The sequence below is a fragment of the Amblyomma maculatum genome, chromosome 1 (assembly GCF_055883805.1).
Source record: "Amblyomma maculatum isolate TAMU_Amacu chromosome 1, ASM5588380v1, whole genome shotgun sequence".
NCBI lineage: Eukaryota > Metazoa > Arthropoda > Arachnida > Ixodida > Ixodidae > Amblyomma > Amblyomma maculatum.
This window is the reverse complement of record NC_139344.1, coordinates 131253351-131277746: the sequence shown is the minus strand read 5'-3', so window position 1 is coordinate 131277746 and position 24396 is coordinate 131253351. Positions and strand designations below refer to the sequence as shown.

The window sequence follows — 24396 nt, the reverse complement described above, 5'->3', positions numbered from 1 at the left end:
ATCACTTAACAGAGTTTTAACCAACTTGTGTTTTCTTCACGATTGATTACTATAACACAACTACAGCTTTGCTTCGGAACCAGAATGTCCATATTAACAATACACAATGGTACTGACTTTTTTTTAGTTCTCTGCAAGCTTTGAAAAACTATTCTGGCATACTTTGTAGTCTTTACTGCCTTTGTTTAAACTGAAAAATCCAACTGCTGGTTAAGAGCAATACAGTAGACAAGACTGCCTGATCCCCTAATTCCAGCACTAAACACAAAGTGCTCCAATGTAAACAAGGAAGCAAATTACCACCGTTCATGCAATTTCCATATTTTTTTACCTTTTTCACACATTATCAGCCATACTGAGTTACGTCTCCGAAGCCAGACAACACTGAAGGAAATGCCAGGCCAAATAAAGGCACCCAGATGACAACAGGCTAATAATATGCATTTCTAGAAATGGTGACATCCGATCACAAAGAAACTACACCTGTATAGGATGCTTCCTTCATCCTCTGACCCTATGGCATCAAAGAGACGCACAAGATGTCTCAGTAGTGGCAGTGAGAGCTTTGCATCTAAAAACTGTTCATAGCCATCCGATACTACTTACTTATATGGTGTATCACAAGTATAATAACTGTCAAATATATAGTTGAATCTCAATAAATCAATCCCAAAATGAACCGGAAATTGTTAGAATTATGCACAGTCGCAGCTTGAATTAACACACGCAATTCTGACAGAAACAAACTGTCAGCTAAAGGGACTGAACATTGACCAAAACGGGTCATAAGATTATGGTGGAAATGAAAAAGAAATAAGCTAAAATTTATAAATTGAGCACCAAAATATCCAAGAAACAAGGATATGTAATTTTAATCTGGCATGTAAAATAAACAAGTGAAACCTTGTGTTTAAACCATGACACTATCTATCAGCATAGCCCACCACATGAACATATCTCAGTAAAATATCGCTGATTTCCTTAAAATAAGCACATGGTGTTAATTATTTCTTTAGGAGTGGTGTGTTCACTAGTAGATTATTATATTTTGCACTCTCTCTAGTTAGTGTGCCCTGCAATAAAAAGCAGCACTCCCTTCACACTGCTCATGATGTGCTTTTAGCTTTTTTTCACTAAACGATACCACACTGTTGGTAAGGGGGAAAGAGAAATATACAAGGTTCTCAATGCGAATTTTCAGAAAATAGCAAGGAGAGATAAAAATGCCTTCCTGAACATACAGTGTCAAGCAGTTGAGGACAACAGCCAATTAAGGAACACAAGAGCTCTGTATAAGACAATCAAAGATATCAAAGGAAGCTTCTGTGCTAAGCTGGGCGTGATAAAGGACAGACAAGGCAAGGACCTCACTGAAGCCTCAGAGATAAAGAAGAGGTGGCAGGAATACACAGAAGAACTGTACAAGAAGGACCCGGATGTGCAAACCCAACATAGGACGGTTGTGATTACTGATCTCGAGCCGGGCATCCTGAAGAATGAAGTTGAATGGGCCTTAGCCAGCCTTGCTAAGAACAAAGCTAGCGGAATTGATGGTATTCCAGCTGAGTTGCTTCAAAACATCAACCACGACGCTGTTAACACACTGCATACATTATGTCAAAAGATTTGGACAACCCTGCAGTGGCCACAGGATTGGAGGAGGTCAGTTTACATCCCCATTCCAAAGAAAGGCAGTGCCAAAGATTGTTCCAACTACCGCACGATCGCGCTTATTTCGCATGCTAGCAAGGTGATGTTAAAAATCCTGCAAGGTAGGCTGCAGCAGTATGTGGATCGTGAGCTTCCGGACGTGCAAGCTGGGTTTCGCAAGGGCAGAGGAACTAGAGACCAAATTGCCAACCTTCGCTGGATCATGGAAAAAGCAAGAGAGTTCCAGAAACCCATTTACTTCTGCTTTATTGATTATGCTAAAGCGTTTGACTGCGTAGATCACAGCAGATTGTGGCAAGCTCTCCAAGAGATGGGAGTTCCAATTCACCTCATCTGTCTCCTCAGGAACCTTTATGAAGGGCAAGAGGCCACAGTCAGAACTGGGCATGGCCTTACTGATTGGTTTCCGATTGAGAAAGGGGTGAGGCAAGGCTGCATACTGTCGCCCTGCCTATTTAACCTATATGCAGAGTGCATCATGAGGAAGGCCGGTCTGGACGAGTCTTCAGCTGGAGTGAAGATTGCTGGAAAACGTATCAACAACCTTAGATATGCGGATGATACCACTTTAATGGCAGAAAGTGAAGTGGAACTCAAGAGACTTCTGATGCGCGTACAAGAAGAGAGTGAGAAGTTCGGGCTTAAACTGAACATTAAAAAGACGAAGATCATGGCGTCTTGCCCTATCAAGTCCTGGAGCATCAATGGACAAGAAGTGGAAGCTGTGACAGATTTTCTGTTCTTGGGCGCCAAGATTACCTCGGAAGGAGACTGCAGCCATGAAATTAGGAGACGCCTGCTTCTGGGAAAGAGAGGAATGGTTAGCCTTGACCGCCTAGTAAAGAGCAGAGACATTAGTCTACCAACCAAGATCCGTATAACCCGTGCTATGGTCTTTCCAGTTGTGATGTATGGATGCGAGAGTTGGACTGTGAAAAAGGCTGACCGCCGAAGAATTGACGCGTTTGAATTGTGGTGCTGGCGAAGACTCTTAAGAGTTCCATGGACTGCCAGAAGAACAAATCAGTCGATATTGTCGACCATAAACCCTGACTACTCATTGGAGGATCAAATTCTAAAGTTAAAGCTCAGCTACTTTGGTCATCTGATGAGAAGAGAGGAGTCGCTGGAGAAAGATTTGATGTTGGGAAAGGTTGAGGGTCACCGGAGAAGGGGTAGGCAGCGCACGCGATGGTTAGATGGCATTCTCGAGGCATTGCAGATGAAGCTATGTGATGTTAAGAAGATAGTGAGAGATCGGAAAGCGTGGCGTGACATGGTCCATAGGGTCACGAAGAGTCGGACACGACTGAACGCCTGAACTGAACTGAACCACACTGTTTTGAATTTCTTGGATAAAACTGTAAACACGATCCACTAAAACTTTTGTCAATGACAAGTACACCCTTTGCTCTAACAGTTTTGAGTGTAGATATTTGAATGGGCACCACTCTATACTAAAGATGTCAAATGCATTATTTGGCAGGTGAGATTTGCACAAGATTTCTGTACATCATTGCTTACGTGCAATCGTCATTGCGCTTGCTGATTATAATTTATCGGGCTACGAAAAAAAAAGGGGGGACACATATAATGATCGAAAAATTCTCAATAATAATGTTCTACAGCATTCTTAACAAAACCATTATGAAATCAAGCCCTTTACACAGCAAGCTTTTATTGCATGCTTAATATAGTGTTCAGTCCCTAGATAAACTGAAAGCTCTAACTGATTGAAAGTTTACTGCATTTGTATTCTCTCTGTTTGCTTAGGTAAGCAATTATCAAAATGTTCTGCATATTCACTGTAAATTTTCCTCTTCAGCAAAATATCGAAGAAAAATAACCCTGCTTCATGCCGCTAGCCACAGTCAAAGAAAGAACTGAAGGCTGCAGTGCAACATCAACTTCATCAGCAACCAAACACGTGACAAGGATAAGACTGCTCTAGTTACCGTCGACCATAGTGCATTTGTGCTGACACCATTACATTCACTTGACAATGGGCCAGAGTTTTCGTGGTCAAATCAAGACTTCATTCTCCAGGAAAGAAAACAGAGCTGCCCAATTAAGGCATTACAGTAACAGATTAAAAAAATACAGGACATTAAGTATGCACTGAAACACCGAAAGTAAACACACGAGCAGTGGCCAAATAGAGCAAAACTGCATGCCAGTGCACTCTACAAAGCGAGAGTGCCTTGGCACATCCTGCTGGCCCATCTCGATGTTGCTATGCCCGCCCTATCATTGGCCCAAGCAAAGCCATCAAATTGCAGCGATTTGGTACTGTGGCTCGGCAGCATGGCACCTTCTGTTTTCTCACAAATGCCGTCGCTTTCAATCTGCGTGGCTACCGTGGTTTGTATTTCGTTTGGGCCGATGATAGGGCAGGCATCACAACACTGCGATGGGTCAGCTAGATGTGCTGATGCATTCTGGCTCTCCACTGCACATCTGCTGATGATAGGGCACACTGGCATGTGCTTTTGCAAGGTTTGACCATTGTTCATGTGCCTAATTTCATTTTTGGTGCACCTCTATATTCGAGGCCAGAACATTCTTTGTATCCTCTATACTCTCTTCTTTTTTAATTTCAAGGTTGAGGTTTCGGTCTCGTACACCTTATAATGAAACTGAGTACCGAACTTTTAGTGACTAATCGGCCTCATGAACACCACTGCTTGGTTAGAGAGTTTCATAGATATACACAGCTTTCAGTTTTTAAGAACTAATTAATTTTCCTTACCTCTGTATCAATTTAATGTCAAAAATTAAATATAGAAACATGTGATTTTCTAAAGAAACTTGCAATTTGCAGCAAGCATGAGGTCCTTACCCTTTCTTGACCACCTGAACCATAAAATTTTACAATTTACTCGTCCAGAATGCCCACGCTAGGAGAAAGGTGTCAAAACACTTCAGGAATTTCCAGCACCAAACAGTAGTATTTGAATGCCAATGTAAAAGGCTGCTTCATGTTCCAATAAATGCCTATGACTGAAACTTGATTAGCAATGCTGAAGAACTAAACAACATTCTTTCGTAGCCTTTGAAATTTAATGTCTGCAGTCACTTCCATCCAGCAGCACACACAATACTCAACAAACCTAACATGCAACAAATGGCACATAAATTCAGCGATAATCATATAAAAGTACAAGAAACATGTCTGGTTAGTGAATTCATGCAAGATGTTATGACTTATCATAGAACTGCTGCAAATTATAATGAGAATTAGTCACCTCATTACTACACTGAAAAACATACTGTCCTTAAATGTATAAGATGCTAACAGCAGTAGAAAAAGCCATAAATATTTCTGTACATCCCTGGGTGCACGCATACACAAAATTGGTAACACATACGAATATTTATCATAATCTCCTTGAGTGTATACAAAAGGATGTCCCATTACCACTGCTCTCACACCCAGCTGAAGCCTAATATGAAATGTTCCACACAAATTTATCTGACCCACTTTTCTTTAGCAGCATTTAATAAAGCCCCTTTGTGAAAAGCAGTCTCTTTGTAGCCAATCACATTAAGACTATTTTCGGATGCATAATAAGTGCGAAGTGGGATGATTACTTTTATCTTTCCTCATTAACCCTTCAATTCCAAAAGAAAAATAACACAAAAGGAACACCATGATATGTTCTTATTTATCACTGTACACAAATTACTCTGGAACTTTACTAAAGTTACAATTCAGATGAAAAGAACTGGAGAGGCCTCTTGTGGGTTCTAGAATGGAATAATAATAATAAAAAAAATGAAGTGCAAAAACAGCGATGCTACAATGATGCAAAGGCAGTAGTACTCTAATTGCAGCACTTTAGAGCCTCATAATGCACACAAAAGCTTGCTGCACACAGCAGCAAGCACTAAATGTTTAAAGGAATTTAGGTCTCAATTTTTTTTCGCCGCAGTGGAAAGATTGATGTCTAAAATGTTCGGTTCCATAACGGTTTTGTTAGATAGGTACGCTGTAGAAAATTTTTACCAAGAATTTTTCTATCAATGCGTGCACCCGTTTTTATGTAGTCCGATACTGGAAACCATGAGCAGCGACCGCAATGACGACTGGTGGTCGACAAAAAAGACGTACTGAAAACAAATATAACTTTCACTCGCCAGACAGTAATCAGGCATTTTTTGCATAGAACAACGTCCTTTTCAGTTTCACACTGAATGCTGCTACGGCACAATAACGCATGCCCTCGTCGACGAAAGTTTTAGTGGGCACTGTCATTGCTTCATTCACAAAATTGCAAACACTGTGGCGCCATCTAGTGGCAAAACCTGAAAGCATACCTCTCGCGTTGCGAAAGCAGGGGTGGTTTTTATTTAAGGAAGCACTGGAGAGAGCGAAAAATATAATAAATTATGGCAAGCACTCCTAGAAGAAAAAAGAACAATGTGCAGTTATGAAAATCAGCGATATTTTGCTGACATGTAGTCACGTGGGGGGCTACACTGAAAGTACTAGGGTTTCTCCGCTAGATAGCGCCTCAGTTGTTTTTATGCGAATTTCAAAGGCAAATTAAAATTGTACAGCCTCTTTTCTTTGATATTGTAGTGCTCAATCTGTACTATATGAGGCACGATCTTTTCATCTCCACCATAATCTCGTGACATATTTTGGCCAGTGTTCTGTCCCATGCTCTGTTGTGAACGATTATGCTACCAAGGAAGAGTCACCTCGACACATAAGAAGGGCTGGAATAGCAACAACGCAGTGGTAATGCAATCCGTAGGTTGAAGGAACAGAAATTGAAACATCATAGAAAAAAAAGACCACCGTCAACTGCTCACAAAAACTATGCAAAGCAAGCCAAGAAGAGAGGAGGCTGGAATGCGGCACAAGTATGACAATAAGCAAGGAAGGTGCAATCTGGAGCCACGACTTTACGCATTCAAAATGGCTTTGAAAAAATGCCTAAAAAAATAAGGACCTATACATTTGGAATGGCCTCAGAAAATCGTGAACTGAGAGGGGGGAGACTATTTTCCAATTATACTGTTCAAACGTTATTTTTATTCTGACAATACTATGCTGCATGCATACACTTATAAAAATTTTATCAAAAGCTCTGCTTCTGCAAACTAAGGCACAGCGGCACCAAAACGGAAGGAAGGACACAATAACATATTCTCACAAGACAACTGTTGGAGTGTGGGATTTTTACTAGCTCATAACCATGAACGAAGCAATAGCAGGCAAAAAATGAGAAACACAGGACAAAAACATTAAAGGAAAAAAAAAAGCAAGATAAACGAAATACCGAAGGTGACTAAAATACAGGAATAGCATGCATATCTTTTTTTTTCATAAACCAACGAGTTTTGGCACCACTGCACTGTCTACAGCACTTAACTGAAGACAAAAGTATAAAGAATGAAACAATACAACAAATAAATGGAACATTGCAGGCTAAGGTGGTTGGTTTCAAGTGCTCCAGAGGCTTCAAATGTCCCCCGGAGTTAACTCTTTCGGGACTGCCCCACAGGCCATCGATCATATATGAACTATGGTTTTCGACATACGGCTGAATGCAAACTCCCATGTGTTGGAATATGTAGCCCCATCTAAACAGATAGTATGACAACTATAGTTTCGGTCTGCATGCTTTTTTTTTTTTTTTACCAGGCAAGGACGTAGAAGAAATTATTATTCAGAGTGGGGTGGTCTCAAATGACAACAAAAATGGCGCTGAGCTAGTGTCAGGACATGTTACGAATTAGGACCTATTTGTGGGATTCTGCTGCTTCTACTTCACATTTCTTTGGTGACAGCAGTAGCAAGGAGCCTGAAGAGACTTCAACAGCTCAGACTTCCGCTGGGATGATAAATCAGACAGGAACAGCCCAAGGAAGGCGTACTCTCAATTTCAACTTGCTCTAGAGCAATTGCACTCATTCCGTGTTTTAGCTGCCTCATTTCCATTTGCCAGCATTTCAGCACCAAGGAAAGCTACTGCACATGAGGTGGCTCCTCAAGAACTTCAAGTGCGAAGCTCCTCCAGCCACACCGTTTGAGCATCAGAGAAGAACTCGTAGAGAAGATTTTAAATTTTTATGGCAAACTAGACCACAATCCGCCACCCTCTGCAAATCGTGCCACAAAACATGCCATACACTAACCAGAAACAGTTAAAGGACATGAAAACTGCAAGCTGTGCTATAAGCAAAGGAAGACCAAGCTAAAAACAAATATTTTAGCAATCTAGCAAGGTTATGAGAACGGCCTGCATCCAAGACGGATTTCAGCACATAACATATTAGTTTGTTGGTAATATGGCTTCTCTGAACTTTGTTAGCGTTGTTGGAAGAAGAACAGATATCTCAGACTTGCAACAACCGCCGTGACAAATGAATGGCAACCGCTGCGCCCAAACAGCCCCTCACCCACTCAAAACATGTGGACAGGCGGGCCAAATTTTTGCGATTAATAAAAAAGACAGTGCAGCACATTTTTTACGTACTAAATTATTTTGACTCTGATGCTTTATTTTGATAACCACGGCTCTTTTTACTTTTTGGATTTTTTTGGCAAGTTTGCAGAGCGGCATTTTTATTCGTGTCATGTATAATGATATAGTGAGATCAAATAAATGCTTCAATTATTAAAGAAAGTTTTTCAAGATCCTTCAGTACCCTATTTTATTCCATGGTCCTGAAATTGTTAACACCAAAAAAAAAAGGAAACCTGCAGATATGCAAGCCATAATTTCAAAGGTACAAAAACAAGAACCTATAGTAAATAATCTGTAATCTGTTACTACCGTTAGTTAATTCTAGATTCACGACATTTTTAACATTTCATATTTATTTTATAGTTCACACTGAAACATTTTTTTTTTCGTGTTATGTATAAAGTTCACAAAAATATTATTTAGTTGAATGTAGAGCATTTGAATAGCTACACTACAGGCATATGTTACTGCAGGGTTGTTTAAATATTACATTTATATATATATATAAAAAAAAAGAACCTTTTCTAAAAACCATCGGAACTGCCTGTCTATTCATGATCCCGAAAGAGTTAATGAAGCCAATCCAAAACTGACAGACTCAATGGCTACCTCCAGCAAAGAAAAGCAGAGGAACACTCAGGCGAATAAGCAGGAGTCACTGTCGGTAACATTGTTAGAAATCATGAAAAGCATTGCCCAGGCTTTAGAGTTGAAGGGTTAGCCCAAACAGCGACATACAAACATCCCCATGAAAACAAGAAAGAGAAAAGCAGAGGAACACTCAGGCAGACAAGCAGGAGTCACTGTAGGTAACATTGTTACAAATTGTGAAAAGCATTGCCCAGGCTTTAGAGTTGAAGGGTTAACCCAAACTGCAGCATACAAACATCCCCATGAAAACAGGAAAGCACAAATATTCGCACCTTTTCCTACTTCACAATACCAAATGAACTCTTTATACACAGCCCTCAATATGAGGAGCCACAATAGAAGGCCCAAAATACACAAATACTTCCCAGCTAACCTGATTAAATGCACCTTTTTATGACTTCGCACTTTCAAGCTCATCCGCTGCCAGCAGAAGGGCGCCTACAGTGTCACTCACCGTTTAGCGCCATTGATGCAATGTTGTGCCAGTCTGGCTTTTCAGCATGATGACAAGGATGGAGTAAGTTGCAGAGTTACTTGTCAACCATGACACTGGTGGGCTAAGCTCCTGCAAACGCCAGTAAGCACCAGTGAGCAACCTCATCACAATGACCTGAACTGATAAATCTGACCCTCACAGCTAGCAACACCAGACTACCTAATTCAAAGGAACGTTTTTGGTAATGGCCCAAAATGTCTGCTAGAGGGCAGTTTTTGCACTAAGAGAACATGAGTTTTTCTTGACACTTACACACAGTTTCTTATATAATACAGTGAACGAGCATGCTTAACAAAGAAACTGCCTTAGCACTTTGAATGTTTAGTGTCTGATTTATGATGAAGAAAAAAAAAGAAAGCAAAAGGTTTTAGAAGTTTAGATGTAACTCGATAATAAGTAGATCAGTACTCCACATTTGATGCATAACTGTTTATTTCTGTTAGCTCTGATAATTTAAAAAATGGTAGGGTAAACCAAGTAGGATGTGCAAAAGCTTTTGCACATCCTACTTGGTTTACCCTACCATTTTTTAAATTATCAGAGCGGACCGAAATAAACTGTTATGCATCAAATGCTGCTTTTGCACACAGATGGAAGTTGATAGAGACGATGGCATGGTATGCACAGTGCGAGTGTGAGTTGCAGTCAGTATGTGGGGTGATCGGCTGTGGCGATAGCTACAACATGCCATGCTCACTTCCTACGATAAATTCCTAAGTTCAAATCCGCTCTACCAAACATCTGTGTGTTTTTTTTTTCTTTTTTTAGTGTTAAAGCACTACAAGCAGATATGCAGAAGCGTTAGATAATTTTCCTAGGCTCTGAGCTTCCAGATCGGTACTTTCTCCCTAAAGCATTGCACAAATCACTTCCCTACTCCTCAACAATAGTTGTGCTGCAAGCACATAGTGAAGAAGTGGCATTGATGCCTGCAGCAAGGCTTTCAAGGGGAGTGTGAATAGTAAATTTTGCCAATGAATTCCAATACGAATAGTTCAGCTCTGCTATCAAATCAAATATGAATTGAATCCGTGATATAAGCAAATAAATTAAGAAAAGAATATTTGCGATAACATTCACTACTTTTGTGAATATTCAAAGAAAGTAAGCAACATAAAACAATGAAGCGCCAGTGGCAACGCTGCAGTTATGGGCTATACATTACAGAGTCCAAATTACAGCTCGTAAAAGATACAACGCTTAGCTTCACCAAGGGCCCACAACATGAATTCAGCATGATAAGTCTATGATAACTCAAGTTATACACCTACGGTGAATTTCAACCAAGACTCATGCATCCTAATTTGCATCTGGAACACTCATTCTCCAACTAGAACTAGTAGCAGATGGCTCTCCTAAAGTGACGGAGGGAGTACTCATCATTCTTGTTTGCAGACTTATGCGCTACTAGCTACACAAGGGGACGGACGAAACAGCACAGGACGTTGTACGTTGTGTTTCATCCATCCCCTTGTGTAGCTAGTAGCGTGCAAGTCTCTGAATATGATCAACCAAGTGGCCTACTTTAGCACTGTTAACCCATCATTCCTTGTGATTGTCCGCGCGTTATGTGCACATGTCCGTTTTCAAACCTGCAACGAATCTACGATGCTACCCCTGCTTCCCGAGATGGAGTGGACACCAATAGTTTACACAATTACTTTATTCACATTCGCAGAGCCAGCGCGGCGAAGATGACAAGCCGTCAGAAACGGGGGGCACTATTGAAGGAATACATCACGCAAACTTCCGATCTGATTCGCCAATTTCCACAGAGCAGCCTTGACTGCTCCATGGAGCGACCTAGTTGCTTCCTAGCGATATAGTTGCTTCGAAAAAAAAAAAAAAAAAAATGTCTGTCTGGAAGCGCTAGAGTTGGGCAATCGGAATTTGCCAATAGAGAAATCACCCTTCCTCATTGATGAAAAAAGAGAATACACTATAGCCGCATGCACCTCAGGACATGAGATAACAGGTGCATTTGAGGAAGAGGGAAAAAAAAATGCTAGGCCATGGCTTCTAAGACAGCACCAAGGCTTACCTCAGCCCTGCCACACTATTCAGCCTCAGTGGCCATGCATGAGCCTTATGAATGCCACCCCACCAATGAACCATGCAGCAGCGCTGAACCGTTCATCCTACACATACTGATTGTTGCAAGATGGTAAGCGGTCTTGCTGTGGGCCCTGTATTTCAGTCATCAGAGTAAAAAGATACTATGGCGGGACTTATTCGAACCTCACCCCAACTTTTCGACAAGTATAGAAATACAGCCCACATTTGGTTTGTTTTAGGTTATTAGAAAAGCTTGCTACATATCCCAATTGTTTTATTTGAAGATGCTCTATTTTATTTGTTTAGAAAAGTCAAATAGGTAACTATTTGATTTTCTGTTCAAAAGTTTTGAACATTCGCACACATCTACTACCTTCAAATGAAGAAGCAGTTGAGCTCTCCATTAGTGATGAATGAGCCTATGGTGCTGAACAAAAAAAAAAAAAATTAGAAGATTGCTTAACATCATTGTTTTCAAGCTGTGTACGAAAGAAATTTTAAACTGGGGGTTGGACTTATCAGTTTTTATCGTTTTTTATTTCTTTGAACTTTTCTAGGTGCTTATTTGAGAACATAAATTTTGTTTCAGTGATGTAACGCATTCCTGAATAGCCAAAGTCACTTCCAGTTCACCTTGTCTTATTTTTTACTTCAGCCCAAGCATTTGATTTAGCAGTAATTAACATGCAAATGGTCCTTAATTACTAGTAAAGCACAAACTAATAACTATGCTCTAAGCAAGTGCCATAGCTAATAACAAAAGTAATGGAAGTCAAATGCTGAACACCTATTAGGTGAAAATGCAAGCATAAGTTGATTTTTTAAAAAGTGGATTACCATGTTATCGCTTCGATGTAGCACTAGGCTGAGCAAAAGGGCACGGCATCATGCAGCATGTGCTGACATTAGCGATGAAACTGCCTCTTAACCCCCATGGCAGCCAGAACATGCCCCTTTTTTTATGAAGCTTCAGTATGGTTTCAAGTGATCTTACAAGCAGAAGAGACAAGTCCTGAGTGCCCTCAGATGAGGTGGAGACAACTGCTAAACTAAATAGCTGCCCCAAGTGGGTAATGACAGCAAATGGCGCTATGCTATATTGGGCAACATTCTTCCCTGGCAATGAAAAGGTTACATGTGTCAAGTGGCAGCGACTGTGTCACCCTGCCAGTGGCTAGACCACAGGTTGGCTGCCTGGCGGGAGTAGCTGGCCCCATGTATGTGCGTGTCATATAACCAAACGTATCTAAACAATTGATTGTAATTAGAGAAACCAGTTTCACTATGATTTTCTAACTCTGAAAATGAGCAGTTATACTAGAATAGCAAGTATCATCAAAGTACAATTTAAGATCAGGGTGTCTAGCAAACCACTATTTTCCAAATCCCCGACTTTTCCAGGTTTTCCCTGATCAGGTGAAATTCCCTGACTAGTGAAGAGACTCAAAAATGTAGCTGCTGATGATAATGAACATAGACGAATAATTCCCAACAAAAAGATATTTATTAATCATATTCTGCAGTTTACAATATAGTGAAAGGCTGTTATTATAGTATTATTGACGAGTAAAAACGTCGCAAGTTTACTGAAAATTAAAAGCGCACTGATGCCTGCCTCAGCAGAACTCTTTGATACTACCAGTTGCGAAATTTCCTATTAGGCACCATGTATCAAAAAACGGCGGTTTCTATTGGTCAAAATTCGGGTGTATATAGGGTGCCTTGATGCGAGGCACTCTAGGTCACGGCCTGTCTCGATGGAGAGCGCGCTTCTCTTAGCGAAAATTCATAGATAACAGCCGTAGAATCAATTAAGGAGAGACGCAAGTCTTAAAACGGCTGAAAATGGTCAAAAATCGCCTTTGAGAAAAACTCATTTTTGGAACGTTTATCCTTTCGAGCACCTGCACTCAAAATTACTGACGGTGAATTCAGTCGGAAAATGCGATATAATCGGCTTTCAAAACATCACAGCAGCCATGAATGCGAGATAGCGAAGACGTGAGCAGTCAACCGCTGGAGTGTCACAACGGACCTCAGCTGTAGCTCAGCTCGCCGATCGCTTTCGCGCTGGCAGATTATTCCTGCTTTTTGTTGCGTACTACTCCCACGCAGGCAGCGCTTCCGCATACTCTCTTGAGTACACAACTCAGGTGCGTATTGGTTCTATTACGGCAGCTCAGCCATGCGCTTATCCGCGCGCCGAGGCCCACTGGGAGCTGCGCGCTCAGCACGCACGCACGCGCACACACACAAACACACACACACACACACAAAATCTGCATGAATAACATACTTGCTGTGCACCAGCTTAAAATTAAAGTACACTGCAGAATATATCGTGCCATTTTCCCTGACTTGGAGAAATTTTTGATGGTTTCCCTGACATTTCCCAGATTTTACCCGGTGCATGAAATTTCCCTGACAATTGCCGGTTTTCCCGGTTGCTAGATACCCTGAAGATAGAACTCTTATTAGCAAACTGGGATTACGTCCTGTTGCGTAGGAAGGCATGGCATGTTCTGACTCTGTATATGCAAAAAAAAAAAAAAAAAAAAAAAAAGGAGTACAGACTAGCGTCATGTTTGTAAACAAAAGTGCCTTTGCGATCGGCGGTGACATGGGTGTGTAGGCAAAAACACAGCGCGCCTATACTGCGCGAAGCGATGCAGTCTTCAAAACCAGCTTGCATATGCAAATATTTTGAAGCATTCCATGTCTCTTATCCTAAGAAATGTTTCCGTTTATGCCTTAAAAACAGTTCTGCAATTTTTCAGCTTATTCCCAAGGTGAAAATACCAGGCAGAGTGCTGTATATCAACTTCATTTTCTGTGGCAGCAACAGCGTGGCTAAAGTGGGTGACTGTACACAGATTAAATTAAATGAAAACGAGCAAATGCAAAGTATAATCAATACTAATCGTCCACATTCTCCAATTTTCAGGCCTATTGCTAGCACATACAAGAAGGAGGACAATGCCATGAACGACTGGAACCATCTTTTTTTTCACATGACAATCTTTTTCATGAGCTTTCTGATTCTCCAAGGACCTTTACTCTTGAGAACGCAGAAAATTACCGGCAACTTAGGCCATAGAGATTTTTTTTATCAAGAAAAACTCGAAAAACTCTATCTGTTAGTTCATTATAACTTCACCTAGTGCACTGTCAACTTGTTTTACTTTCCTTGATATGAAACAGATGTTTGAGGCACTACTCAAGGTCATTCACAGGTCAATGCATATATGAATAGGGTCTGTAAGAATGCTCCGATTTCTCTCTCTTGGGTTGGCTTTATAAGAGAGGTGCATGAGCGCAAATGCAAATGTTACTCCTGTGCTTGAAGCAAAAAATACACTCTCTGTTGAGCTATTATACTTCGAAATTTTTTTTTTATTAAAATGTTTGTCATCTATTACGCTTACTTTGCATCCCTCACAGCAGATTTCACTTTGGGGCATTAAACTCCATATTCCATATATACCATACTTAACCTGCTTAAGCAAAGCGTGTGGCGTAGATATTTTGTGTGTTCGTCAGGTTCTGAATAACCTTCAATAAGAAAATTCGCATAATCTGGCAAATAACACTGCATGACTGTGTTGAGATACTAATGACGTTTACTCGCTTTCCAGCATCAATGATGAGTCACTTGCTGAAACTTGCGGAAGTGAAAACAGAGAAGAGCGTGCGACTAAGTCTGGTGCTGTTTCAGCAACACTACGCTTAGAGGTTCGTGACTGCTCAATGTAACTGGCAGCAGCTTTTGTGTCCCTTTCTGCATGAACAGATGCTTGGGCAGTAGTGCAGGCGAATGGGATCTGAAAGCATGGCTTCCATGTGTTCACGCACACACGGAATATCTGAACATCTTATGTTGAGAGCGCAACAAAACGTGCATGAGCTGCAGGCATCTGTTCGTGCTTTATTGACTGCACGATCGAACCGCAACCATGAAGATTATGAGCAGCAAAGGTGATCAGTCTCCAAAAGGGTCTACAGGTCTACTTGTCGAGCTCCACGCCACAGACTTTCGCTTTCATTTCTATCCGATCGTGAGAAAATTATGAAAACAGGTGTCGTTTCCTTTCGTGTGCCTTGCGGCGCAATCAACAGCCCCACAACACAGCCGCAACCAACAGCCCCACAGCTGGCTGGAATATCGCAAATTATGCTAGAAAACACAGCAAGCTCCACATATCCAACGTAAACGGCCCAGGCTTTTGCCTATACCCCAAATGTCACTGCTGTTGCCAGCACCGCCACATCTCCACTGACATCATGGGCTAACTCTTGTCTATAACAATCTATGTTTGGGGACAAAATGAAGCCTCCCAGTTTGTAGAGGCGTACAAAGTAGCGCAGCAATACTTAAAAACATACAACTGCTCTGTACAGGCCAATGATGCAACATGTCACTCCACACCTAACCTTTGTACTTTGTTCATTTTCTCCTCTGACTTTGAGTGCAATTTCTAATTGATAACAAGCCAGATGCGCAGCGCAGGTCAAGAATACTGTTTTTTTTTTTCTTTTTTTCAGATAAACCCAAATTTTAAAAATTGAATTTGGCTCACTTTTCTTTTTTTGTTTTACACTACTTATATATATATATATATATATATATATATATATATCTTACAAGGATACAAATTTACTTATAGCCGCTATTTACATAATAGCAAGTCCGGTATAGTTAGCATACTGAAGTAGCACACGGGCTATAATGGATGACAGGTTTTGACCAGCCAGGGTTCTTTAATGAATGCCGAAATCGCAGTACATTGATGTTCTTACATTTTGTTGCCATCAAAATGCGACCACTGTGGCAATGCTTAGGTGTCTCATGCATAGAAGGCTGCTCAATCAGCGGAAGGATGCTAATGCTGCACCTGTATTCGAAGCCAACAAAAATCTGACGTGCCTAATTATAGACTGTATCTCCTCATGCCAGTAGTACAGTAAAATACTCAAATACAACCTATTGGGACCGGACAGCAAAACAAGTGGCAACACCTCTCGGCGCATCGCTCGATGGCATGTGCCGGTCCCAGCGCATTGGAGCGCGCTGTTAATTTGGTGCTGGTTCGTGTGGAAATTGAAAATCCTAATGTTTAGATGATGTTGTGAGTGAATATATCCTCATGAGAGCAGAAAGTTGGGCTAGTTGTGTGAACATGTCCGGAGAAACGAAGTCTGGCCAAACAAGGCTGGCGAAACGTGGTGCGTTGTTGGCTGCACTGGCAGCTACGCGAACTCGTCGGGCGCTTTTAAAAGCCCACTGTCCACCCTCCGGTCGAAAATATTTTCTTCCCCGTTGACTGTGAGACTTCACCCCTAGAACGAAAGGCCGCACAATTCTTTTGAAAAGAGTAACTAACGCAGTTACAGCCACCGCAATCACCCGATTCTGTCATGCTTCTCTCCTTCCGTTCCCTCGCAAAGGTCTTTCACTCTCCTGCCCGAAGTCTAGCCTCCGCAAGACAAATTTCCTTTCCTCCACGTTTAGCGGGAGGTGGAGCGTGGCACTCCGCGAGCGCAAAAAGAAAAAAAAAAAGAAAAACGGCCGAGGGAGCGCGCGCCGCTGGATTCAGTCTGGCTGTGGCGAGGGAAAAGCGCACAACGAGCAGTAGACACCAATCCTTCTCCTGTCGGTCAGCGAGACGGACCAATGGACGTCGTTCGCAGTACGTATGTCATTACTGTGGCTCGTCGGGCCAGCGCAGGAAACGGGGAAGCTGGCTTCCCGAAGGAGAGCATGAGAGAGCTTTGAATTGTATTTTCGATGCTTTGCGGCGCGCGTGTCACTGTAGCATTTTGCACAGACTATCTCCGGTACCTGATCGAAACACTGGGCTCCTTTGCTTAAAAGGGCCTTCCCTGGACAGTAGCCCTTTAAGTCGATTCATTTCCACGGGTTTCCACACAAGCATGAGTGGCGGGTGGCCTAAGCCCGGTTCTTTGAAAGACAGAGGCTCGCATCTATGTATTTGGTTACTGTGTGATCACGGAAAGTGCCAAAGTTTTTAAATTCCGGTTGCAACCAAATTCTTTGTGCCTTCTGTTCCCTAGAAGCGATGGCACGAGAGTCTCGGAGCCGAAGCCGTACTCCAGTATCTGTAGTCACTTTATTGACAATTGGAAATAGAAGGAACCCAACAGCATAAGTTACAATGCTAGCATTTCCCCGCCTGTGTAGAAGAAAATCCAGCACGGAAAAGGAAAAGGCAGCCACCGTCGTCGTTCAAGCATCGTTACGCTCTTCAGTGATGGGCAGAGACAATGTTTGTGCAGCTGCTTTCGCTGAGACAGTTATAGAGAACTTACTTTTTTCTCTTAACAGAATGAGCAGATAGGAGACATGAACAATTCCTATTACCATGATCTTCTTGTCCTTTTCCCTCTCTTCGTTTGTCAACCAATGAAAACATGCTGAGAGCTCTGCATTGATACTCTTAGAATTTGTTAACATTTGTTTGTGGCATGTCTGTCTCACCTAACGAAATCACTCATTTCAGAGCTAGGTCAATACCGCATGGTCACAAAATATGCTATCGGCTTCATATAAAAGGCGAAGAAAAAAAAAAAAAAGAACATGAACGCAGTATTTTGTTTTGTAATTTCGAATGCATGCAGATTGGCATTTGGAGTGTTAATAGGTCCCGCACATATTTCTTCTCGAGCAGCAATTATTTGTTCTTTATTTCGCATTCGCTTTGCACTCGACACGGGTTTACATATTTTCTCAGCAGCACCCATTTCCTGGCCCGCCTAAATACAGTGTTTCTCATTGGTATTTTGTGAACGCGAGATTTTCTGATCATGGCGTAGTAACACAAGACCATTTTACCTCTCAGAAATTGCTTGTATGGCCAATGCTATAAACAGATTTCGCGGCAGTCCAGCAAGCTGCAGTGACAAGGTGTGCAAAAGGAATGGCTTTCAGTTATCCGGAATCCTTGACGTACAAATAGAAAATTACCTACATGGTCGTATCCCCTCACACTCATCAGGTATCGCGGTCAGGTATCAGCCTCGCAAATTCATGGTACGCTGAGAAAGTAGAACACTTTAGCGAACGAGCCATCAGAGGGATTCCTTTAACAAAAGAACACTCTCTTAGCTGTCTGGTGACTTATCTTGCAACATATCACACTGTTTGTTTTTATTCGATTGTATGTAACAGTTTGGCAGTATTAGACTACTACCTTCAAATGGTCAAGCCAGCTGCAGTCAATCACATTGAACTTCCTGCTCTGGCGCATGCATGCGGTTACGGGTTCAAGGGTTATTCTGCCATCTGCTGCAGGTTTGCAGGTGTTTATTTTTATTCTGTTGGCGTGTCTGCTACGACGCGTCATGTTCAGGTTGCCTCTCCAATAAGTCGACACATAACTCGATCACTGCTTTCGCTTTCTCTTGCTGCGCCCTTATTTGCGGCTAGCAGCAGCAAAGGAGGTTGTTTTAGCCTCTCCCTCTGTCATCTTGATTTCACGTGCCATTTATCTCCATAGTGTGGGTCACCGAAAGTGCGCCCTCCGTGCGCGCCGTTACTTTTGAATGGCTGACCGCGCGGGACCTTCGACTGCAGACTGGAGCGATGGCTTTTTTTATTATAAATACGAGTCGAGCTCGGATTCGGTCTCTCAAGAAGTATCGAGCAGATTTTTCTCATACTATCCTCATTTATCAGATTTATAATCAGGCTGATAATGATGATGATGATGATAATTAACAACACCTGCAGAACACTGAAATATGCATATTCCGTTGAGTATGTTATTTGTATAGCAATCATAATAAAAATAAATCGCTATGCTCGCTCCCTGAAACCAAGCCAACAGTGGGGGTGCGTCATGGCCAGAAATGCCCGGTAGCGAAAGGGGTAACGGGTACTGACATCGCACAGCACACGAGCGCCTGGTTTTTCGCCTCCATCAAAAAGCAGCCACCGCAGCTGGGATTCGATCCCGCATCACTGGGCACAGTAGTCGAGCGCCCTGACCGCTGCAGCACCACGGTGGTGCCGATTCCAGAAAGTTTCTTGCAAATCAAAGGTCATCTTATCGACACAATTTAACAACTGCTACTTTACACAAATACACCTTAAGTACAAATATGTTTTCTCACCCCACACACTGCAGCAGTAGCTCTGAGGTTAGGGTGTTCAACTGCCGATCCCAAGGAGGCGGGTTCGATCCCTGCTGAGGCGGCCGCTTTTTCATGGAGGTGAAAAGCAAGGCACTCAATCAATGGGTGACGTCAAAGTACATTAAAGAACCCTAAGTGGTTAAAATTTCCGGAGCCCTCTACTACAGCATCTCTGATAGGCTGAGTAGCTTGGAACGTTAAATCTCATAAAAACAAAACAAAATCCAAAAATGTCTTTTTGCAGCTCATCAGAGGCAACAAGTACTGTATAGGCAAGTTTCACGACAGAGCGCTGGCTTATACATACCACTTGCTACCTTCTTGAATTCCATGTGATGATGGCCTAGATGCAGCTAAGGAATTGGTGCTGACATAGAGCCAGGTGATTAGTGCTGTGCACTCTCCTTAGCATTACACTGAGTCTCAGAAAGAGAAAGAGATATGCAAGCTTTGAGAAGCGCATACTGTCATTTCTCCTCTCTCTGAGCATACTGTAAGCAAATTCCTTGCAGTGAAATGTGTGTGGCATGGAATGCTGTACGTTTTGCCCTTGGAACAATGGCATGCTGATGTAATGCTCTTGTGCTAGACTCACTGTTGTTTTTCAGAAGTAAGGTTACAACAGCAGTTGCAAATCTTAAGCAGGTTTGTACACATTACTCATAGCTACCTTTCAGCGCCCGTGAACATATAGGACAGTAACATTAAACCCTACCGCACGCTATCAAACCCTAGATGCCTATCCACAAGCCATGTCAGTTACCTCCATGAAATCCTGGGTGCAGACATGACCACCCTTGTTAATATTTGTCACTGTTGGTCACAGACAGGTCACATAACCATTACAACACACCGGTATGGACTTGCCCAAAGATGCAGCTGTCTTGCACACAATGCATGTCCCTGGCAAAAAAAAAAAAAAAAAAACCCTATCCATGAATTTCAATACAAAATATTCCACCACAAAAAGGTGTGTACAGAACCCCCCCCCCCCCCCCCCCCCCTATAATATTTAGACAACCCCTTAACATTTAAACAATGCAGGGGATCAATCAACTCTAACTTGTATCCAGTAACAAGCAGCATGACCAAACCAAAAATTTCGTTTCTGCAACTACTTTTCTACTGTCTACATATCAAGGTCAAAGCGCTTGCCCTTTTTGGACTGTTGCGCAAGCTTGTTCCCAATGTTCGCACCATCACATTCTCTGCAATTGCCACATGTACACAACTTCAATGGGTAATACAGTGACAGCCGGGAAGCACTTTTTGAAATGTCCTATAGACATCTGCATAAAGGTACTGTACTGATGCTGCAATATTGTTTTCTGGACTGTCATGTGCATCTCACGTTACCACAGTTGAAGCAGCAGCAGAACCTCTTTCTGAGAGTCCTGAGAGGAGTAATTTTTAATGACTTTCTCTTTCGATGCAAAGGCCTATTGTTACCAGCAATGATGTCCCTACAGACCCCCTATGGGGAGTTTACACCCCCACATTTTTTAGAAGGCATCCTCTCAATTTTTAACAAACTGTCATCTTACAATGATGATTAGCAAAAATAAGTACCTCTTCTCTACGTTCTGCCCACCCCCTTGAAAGAAAATATTAAGACACCCCCCTCATTACTTGCAATTTACAAGGTACCGTGGCACATGCACACTATACTTGCCAAAAGTAACCAGGCAACAAGGTTTCAAGGAGGACCCTTGACCTCCTTACCTTTGGTCTTTAGGGGTACCACAAGGGGTACACAGCTGAGAAGAAAACCTCGTTGCCTGCTACTTCTTGGCAAGGACAGTACATACAGCCTCGAAATGATCACAAGAAAGCCAAGAGATTACTTCAGGCTTTCAGCAGTGTCCGATATTTAAAAGCAGCAGAGCTTTAGTGTACCGGTCATTAGTGTATGATAAAATGGCATGGTACTAGACTTGGCACAGATACTAAACCTGGCATAGTGTGCTGAACTAGCCACAATGAAACCCACTTTAGATTTGAAGTGTAAGTGCAGCTATGTGAAAATGACACTTTTCTTATTCTGGTCATGTTAGTTATATGCAATGTTTCAGTGAAAGGCACAGACAAAAAAATACTGATACACAAAACAAAGGACGACACAAGTGCAAATACTGGAGTTCCATTATGAAAGCAGCAGAGAGCAACGTTAACCAGCTGAAAGTTTCTCCTTTAAGCACGACCAAAATGAATCGGCCGCTTTAAATCTGACATGTGAAAATAGACGAACCCTTGATCATACAAGCACGCATTTCCATTAAAAACAAACCTTCAAAACTTCTATTTAAACAAGTCTGCCGGTCGCAAAAGGTCTACTTTGCGAGCGTTCGACATACGAAGGGGACAGGAAAGCACTGCTGAAAATCGACCAGCGGTAAATATTTGCAGTGAACTTGTGTTAACGGCAACACGTCCAGCGTGCCAGTAAAAAATTTCGTCTTCTAACAAGCAGGTTGGCTGCTTCCGTAACAGCTTTCATTTTGCGTGCATCAACAGCCATAAAAATTAGTTGCTGGGTGCAGCAGCGTCCATGTGCACGTAAAACCGTGCACATGGGCGCCGCGGTTTAGTCCGCCACTACGTCTATTTAATGCAGAAAATGCAGTCAAGTATGGCTGCTTTTATGCATTTTTTTTTGTCTTCTTTTGTCGTTCCGTGACTTGAAACATTCTTTTTCTTTTCTTTTCTTTCTTTTTTCTCTCGCTCAGTTCGAACATCTTTAGGCTTACATTCAGCACGACACGGGCGACCGCGCAGTATCTGCATCTCTCGAGGATTTTTGAGAGACCGCCAGTACGGCCCGGTCGCCGTATCCATTTTCTTTTTTTTTTTTTTTTTTTTTTGCAAAAAGTTGCGAGCTGTCGTGCAGAAGAACTGCAGTGACTAAACAAACGGAACCACCACTCCTGCCGAAGCACGTCTTTTTTTTTTTTTTTTTTCTTTTGCCATACAATTAAGCCTTCAGACAGGTGTTTCAAATAAACCTGAAAACGCTCCTCCACAAACTTACCGAAGAAGACTCACATTTCGAAAGCAATCGGCATATGCTAACGTCTCTCAAAAAATCACCACAAGCGTCCAATGCGCGCTACAATCACGGAAAATCAATCAAACATAATGCGTAACACCACGCAACAACAATCAACACAGTCGGCCATATTGTACATCCGCCTAGATATATGAATCAGTAATTCACTGAAGGCTGAATGGTCTTGACAGACGTCTACGTACATAATAAGCTTGAAGCAGTAAGCTAAGTAGCGCCAAACACTTCAACCTTTGAACAATATATGCTTGCTGAACAAAGAAGCTCGGAAGCTCTCTTTATTTCCCAGAAACAAATTTAATGAATCATTTTTTACAACTTTATCCAGCTGCAAAATTTGCGCTTAAGACTGGGTTACTACCCAACCGATGAACAGCTAACCCATGGCTAACCTTTTTCTTTCATTTAATACCCCCTTTAATTTTTACATATTCCAATATGCCCTGAGGCAAAAAAAAAACGTTATTAAAAAAAAAAACTGATGAAACCATGAAACCATATGAAGCATGAACCATTTCAGCGTGTGTCGTGGAGCAGGGAAAAAAAAAAAAAAAAAAAAAAAAACGGGCAACATGAAGTACGCAATCTGGTGGATACCGGCCATGGGGGAATTCCTCCGTGATACCGGCACACGAAATATCGACGACAACGAGGCTGCCGACAGGATAGCCCGAGGGCATACTTTCCGGCCACCTGCGCCACCTGTCCCAGAGCCTTCAACCCCTCTCACATACTGGGAACTAATACAATACTCCAAATTAGAAAGAAAACGATACGCAGAACCGCACAAAGACCTCAGCAGACAGGAGGCAGTAACCTGGAGGAACATACAGGCTAGGACATTCCCAAACCTAGCAGAGTACCACAAAATCTGGCCCGAAAAATTCAAAAATAACGCACGCACTGCATGCGGTGGTCTCGGACATCATTTACATGATATGGAACTGTGGTCCTAGAAAGGTCAACTCGAAGACGTAATAGGGGCGCCTTTTTTTCAGAAAGAAAATCTGTCCAGTCTACTGATATGTTAAGACAGAACATTACACAATTATACGCCTAAGATAATAATAAAGACATGCACACGTTGGTATATTTTTTTGTCGCTATAATTTCGCACTTACCGCGCAGATACCTTATTGAGGTACCCATGCTAGTTGACTGGTTACGCGAAAGAGCAACAATCGAGCCCTCTTCTGCGCCGCGACCGCGACACCGCGACGCACCGAGCTCCTTTTCCGAGGCCCAGCACGCCTCCTCCCAGCCGAGGAGGACAAAACATCTTTATTTATTTAGTCAGCGCGGGGGGACCTCAGTCCAGGGTCCCGTTGGCTGTGGATGCAGTAACAGCGCGGCGAGCCAGTCATTGCTGGCGTTCCGAGAAGGAGTCCTGCAGGGCGGCCTCCCAATCTTCTATGCAGGGGTGGGGGAGAGGGCTTAAAGAAGGAGTAACTTTATTGAGGGGCTTTAGGTAACTTGGCACAGGCGCGCCACCGCTCACCGCAATGTGGGCAGTCAGGTCAAGGGTCAGGGGAAGGGAGGGGTAGAGAAATTGTGTACGTAATAACGGTATTAGTTTGCAGGCGACGGTAAGTTGCTGCTTCTTGAGTAGACAGGGTGGGAGAAGGTAATTTTTTTCCAGTGTTATCATTCATATCATCTGCAATTTTTTTAGTTCCGAATATTTAGGACTGGCTAATGCACATGTGGGCAAAGTTTCACTGAAATCCGATGAATATTTTCTGAGAAAAAGTACATTGAATTTGAGGAACTTGCAAAAAACACAATTTGAGAAAAATGAAGCTTTATGTTTGCATACTTCTCATGCATGC

General features: G+C 42.2%; 1 protein-coding gene across 11 annotated transcripts in view; it reads right to left on the bottom strand.

Moving 5' to 3' along the window:
- The window catches only part of LOC146203930 (protein spitz-like), a 147563-nt gene extending 124867 nt beyond the window's left edge, over window positions 1-22696 (bottom strand). For 2 of the 11 annotated variants that reach the window (XM_084588994.1, XM_084589001.1), the window contains exons 1-3: window positions 22532-22696; window positions 20267-20406; window positions 9256-9366 (exon numbers count right to left, since the gene is read on the bottom strand). In XM_084588994.1, coding sequence (XP_084445120.1) covers window positions 9256-9268 — 13 coding nt within the window. In that variant the 5' untranslated portion in view covers window positions 9269-9366; window positions 20267-20406; window positions 22532-22696. Of the gene's footprint in view, window positions 1-9255; window positions 9367-19482; window positions 19569-20266; window positions 20407-22531 lie in introns of all 11 variants that reach the window. The other 9 variants (XM_084588997.1, XM_084589002.1, XM_084588991.1 and 6 more) reach the window with 6 other exon arrangements.
- Window positions 22697-24396: the final 1700 nt, after the last annotated feature.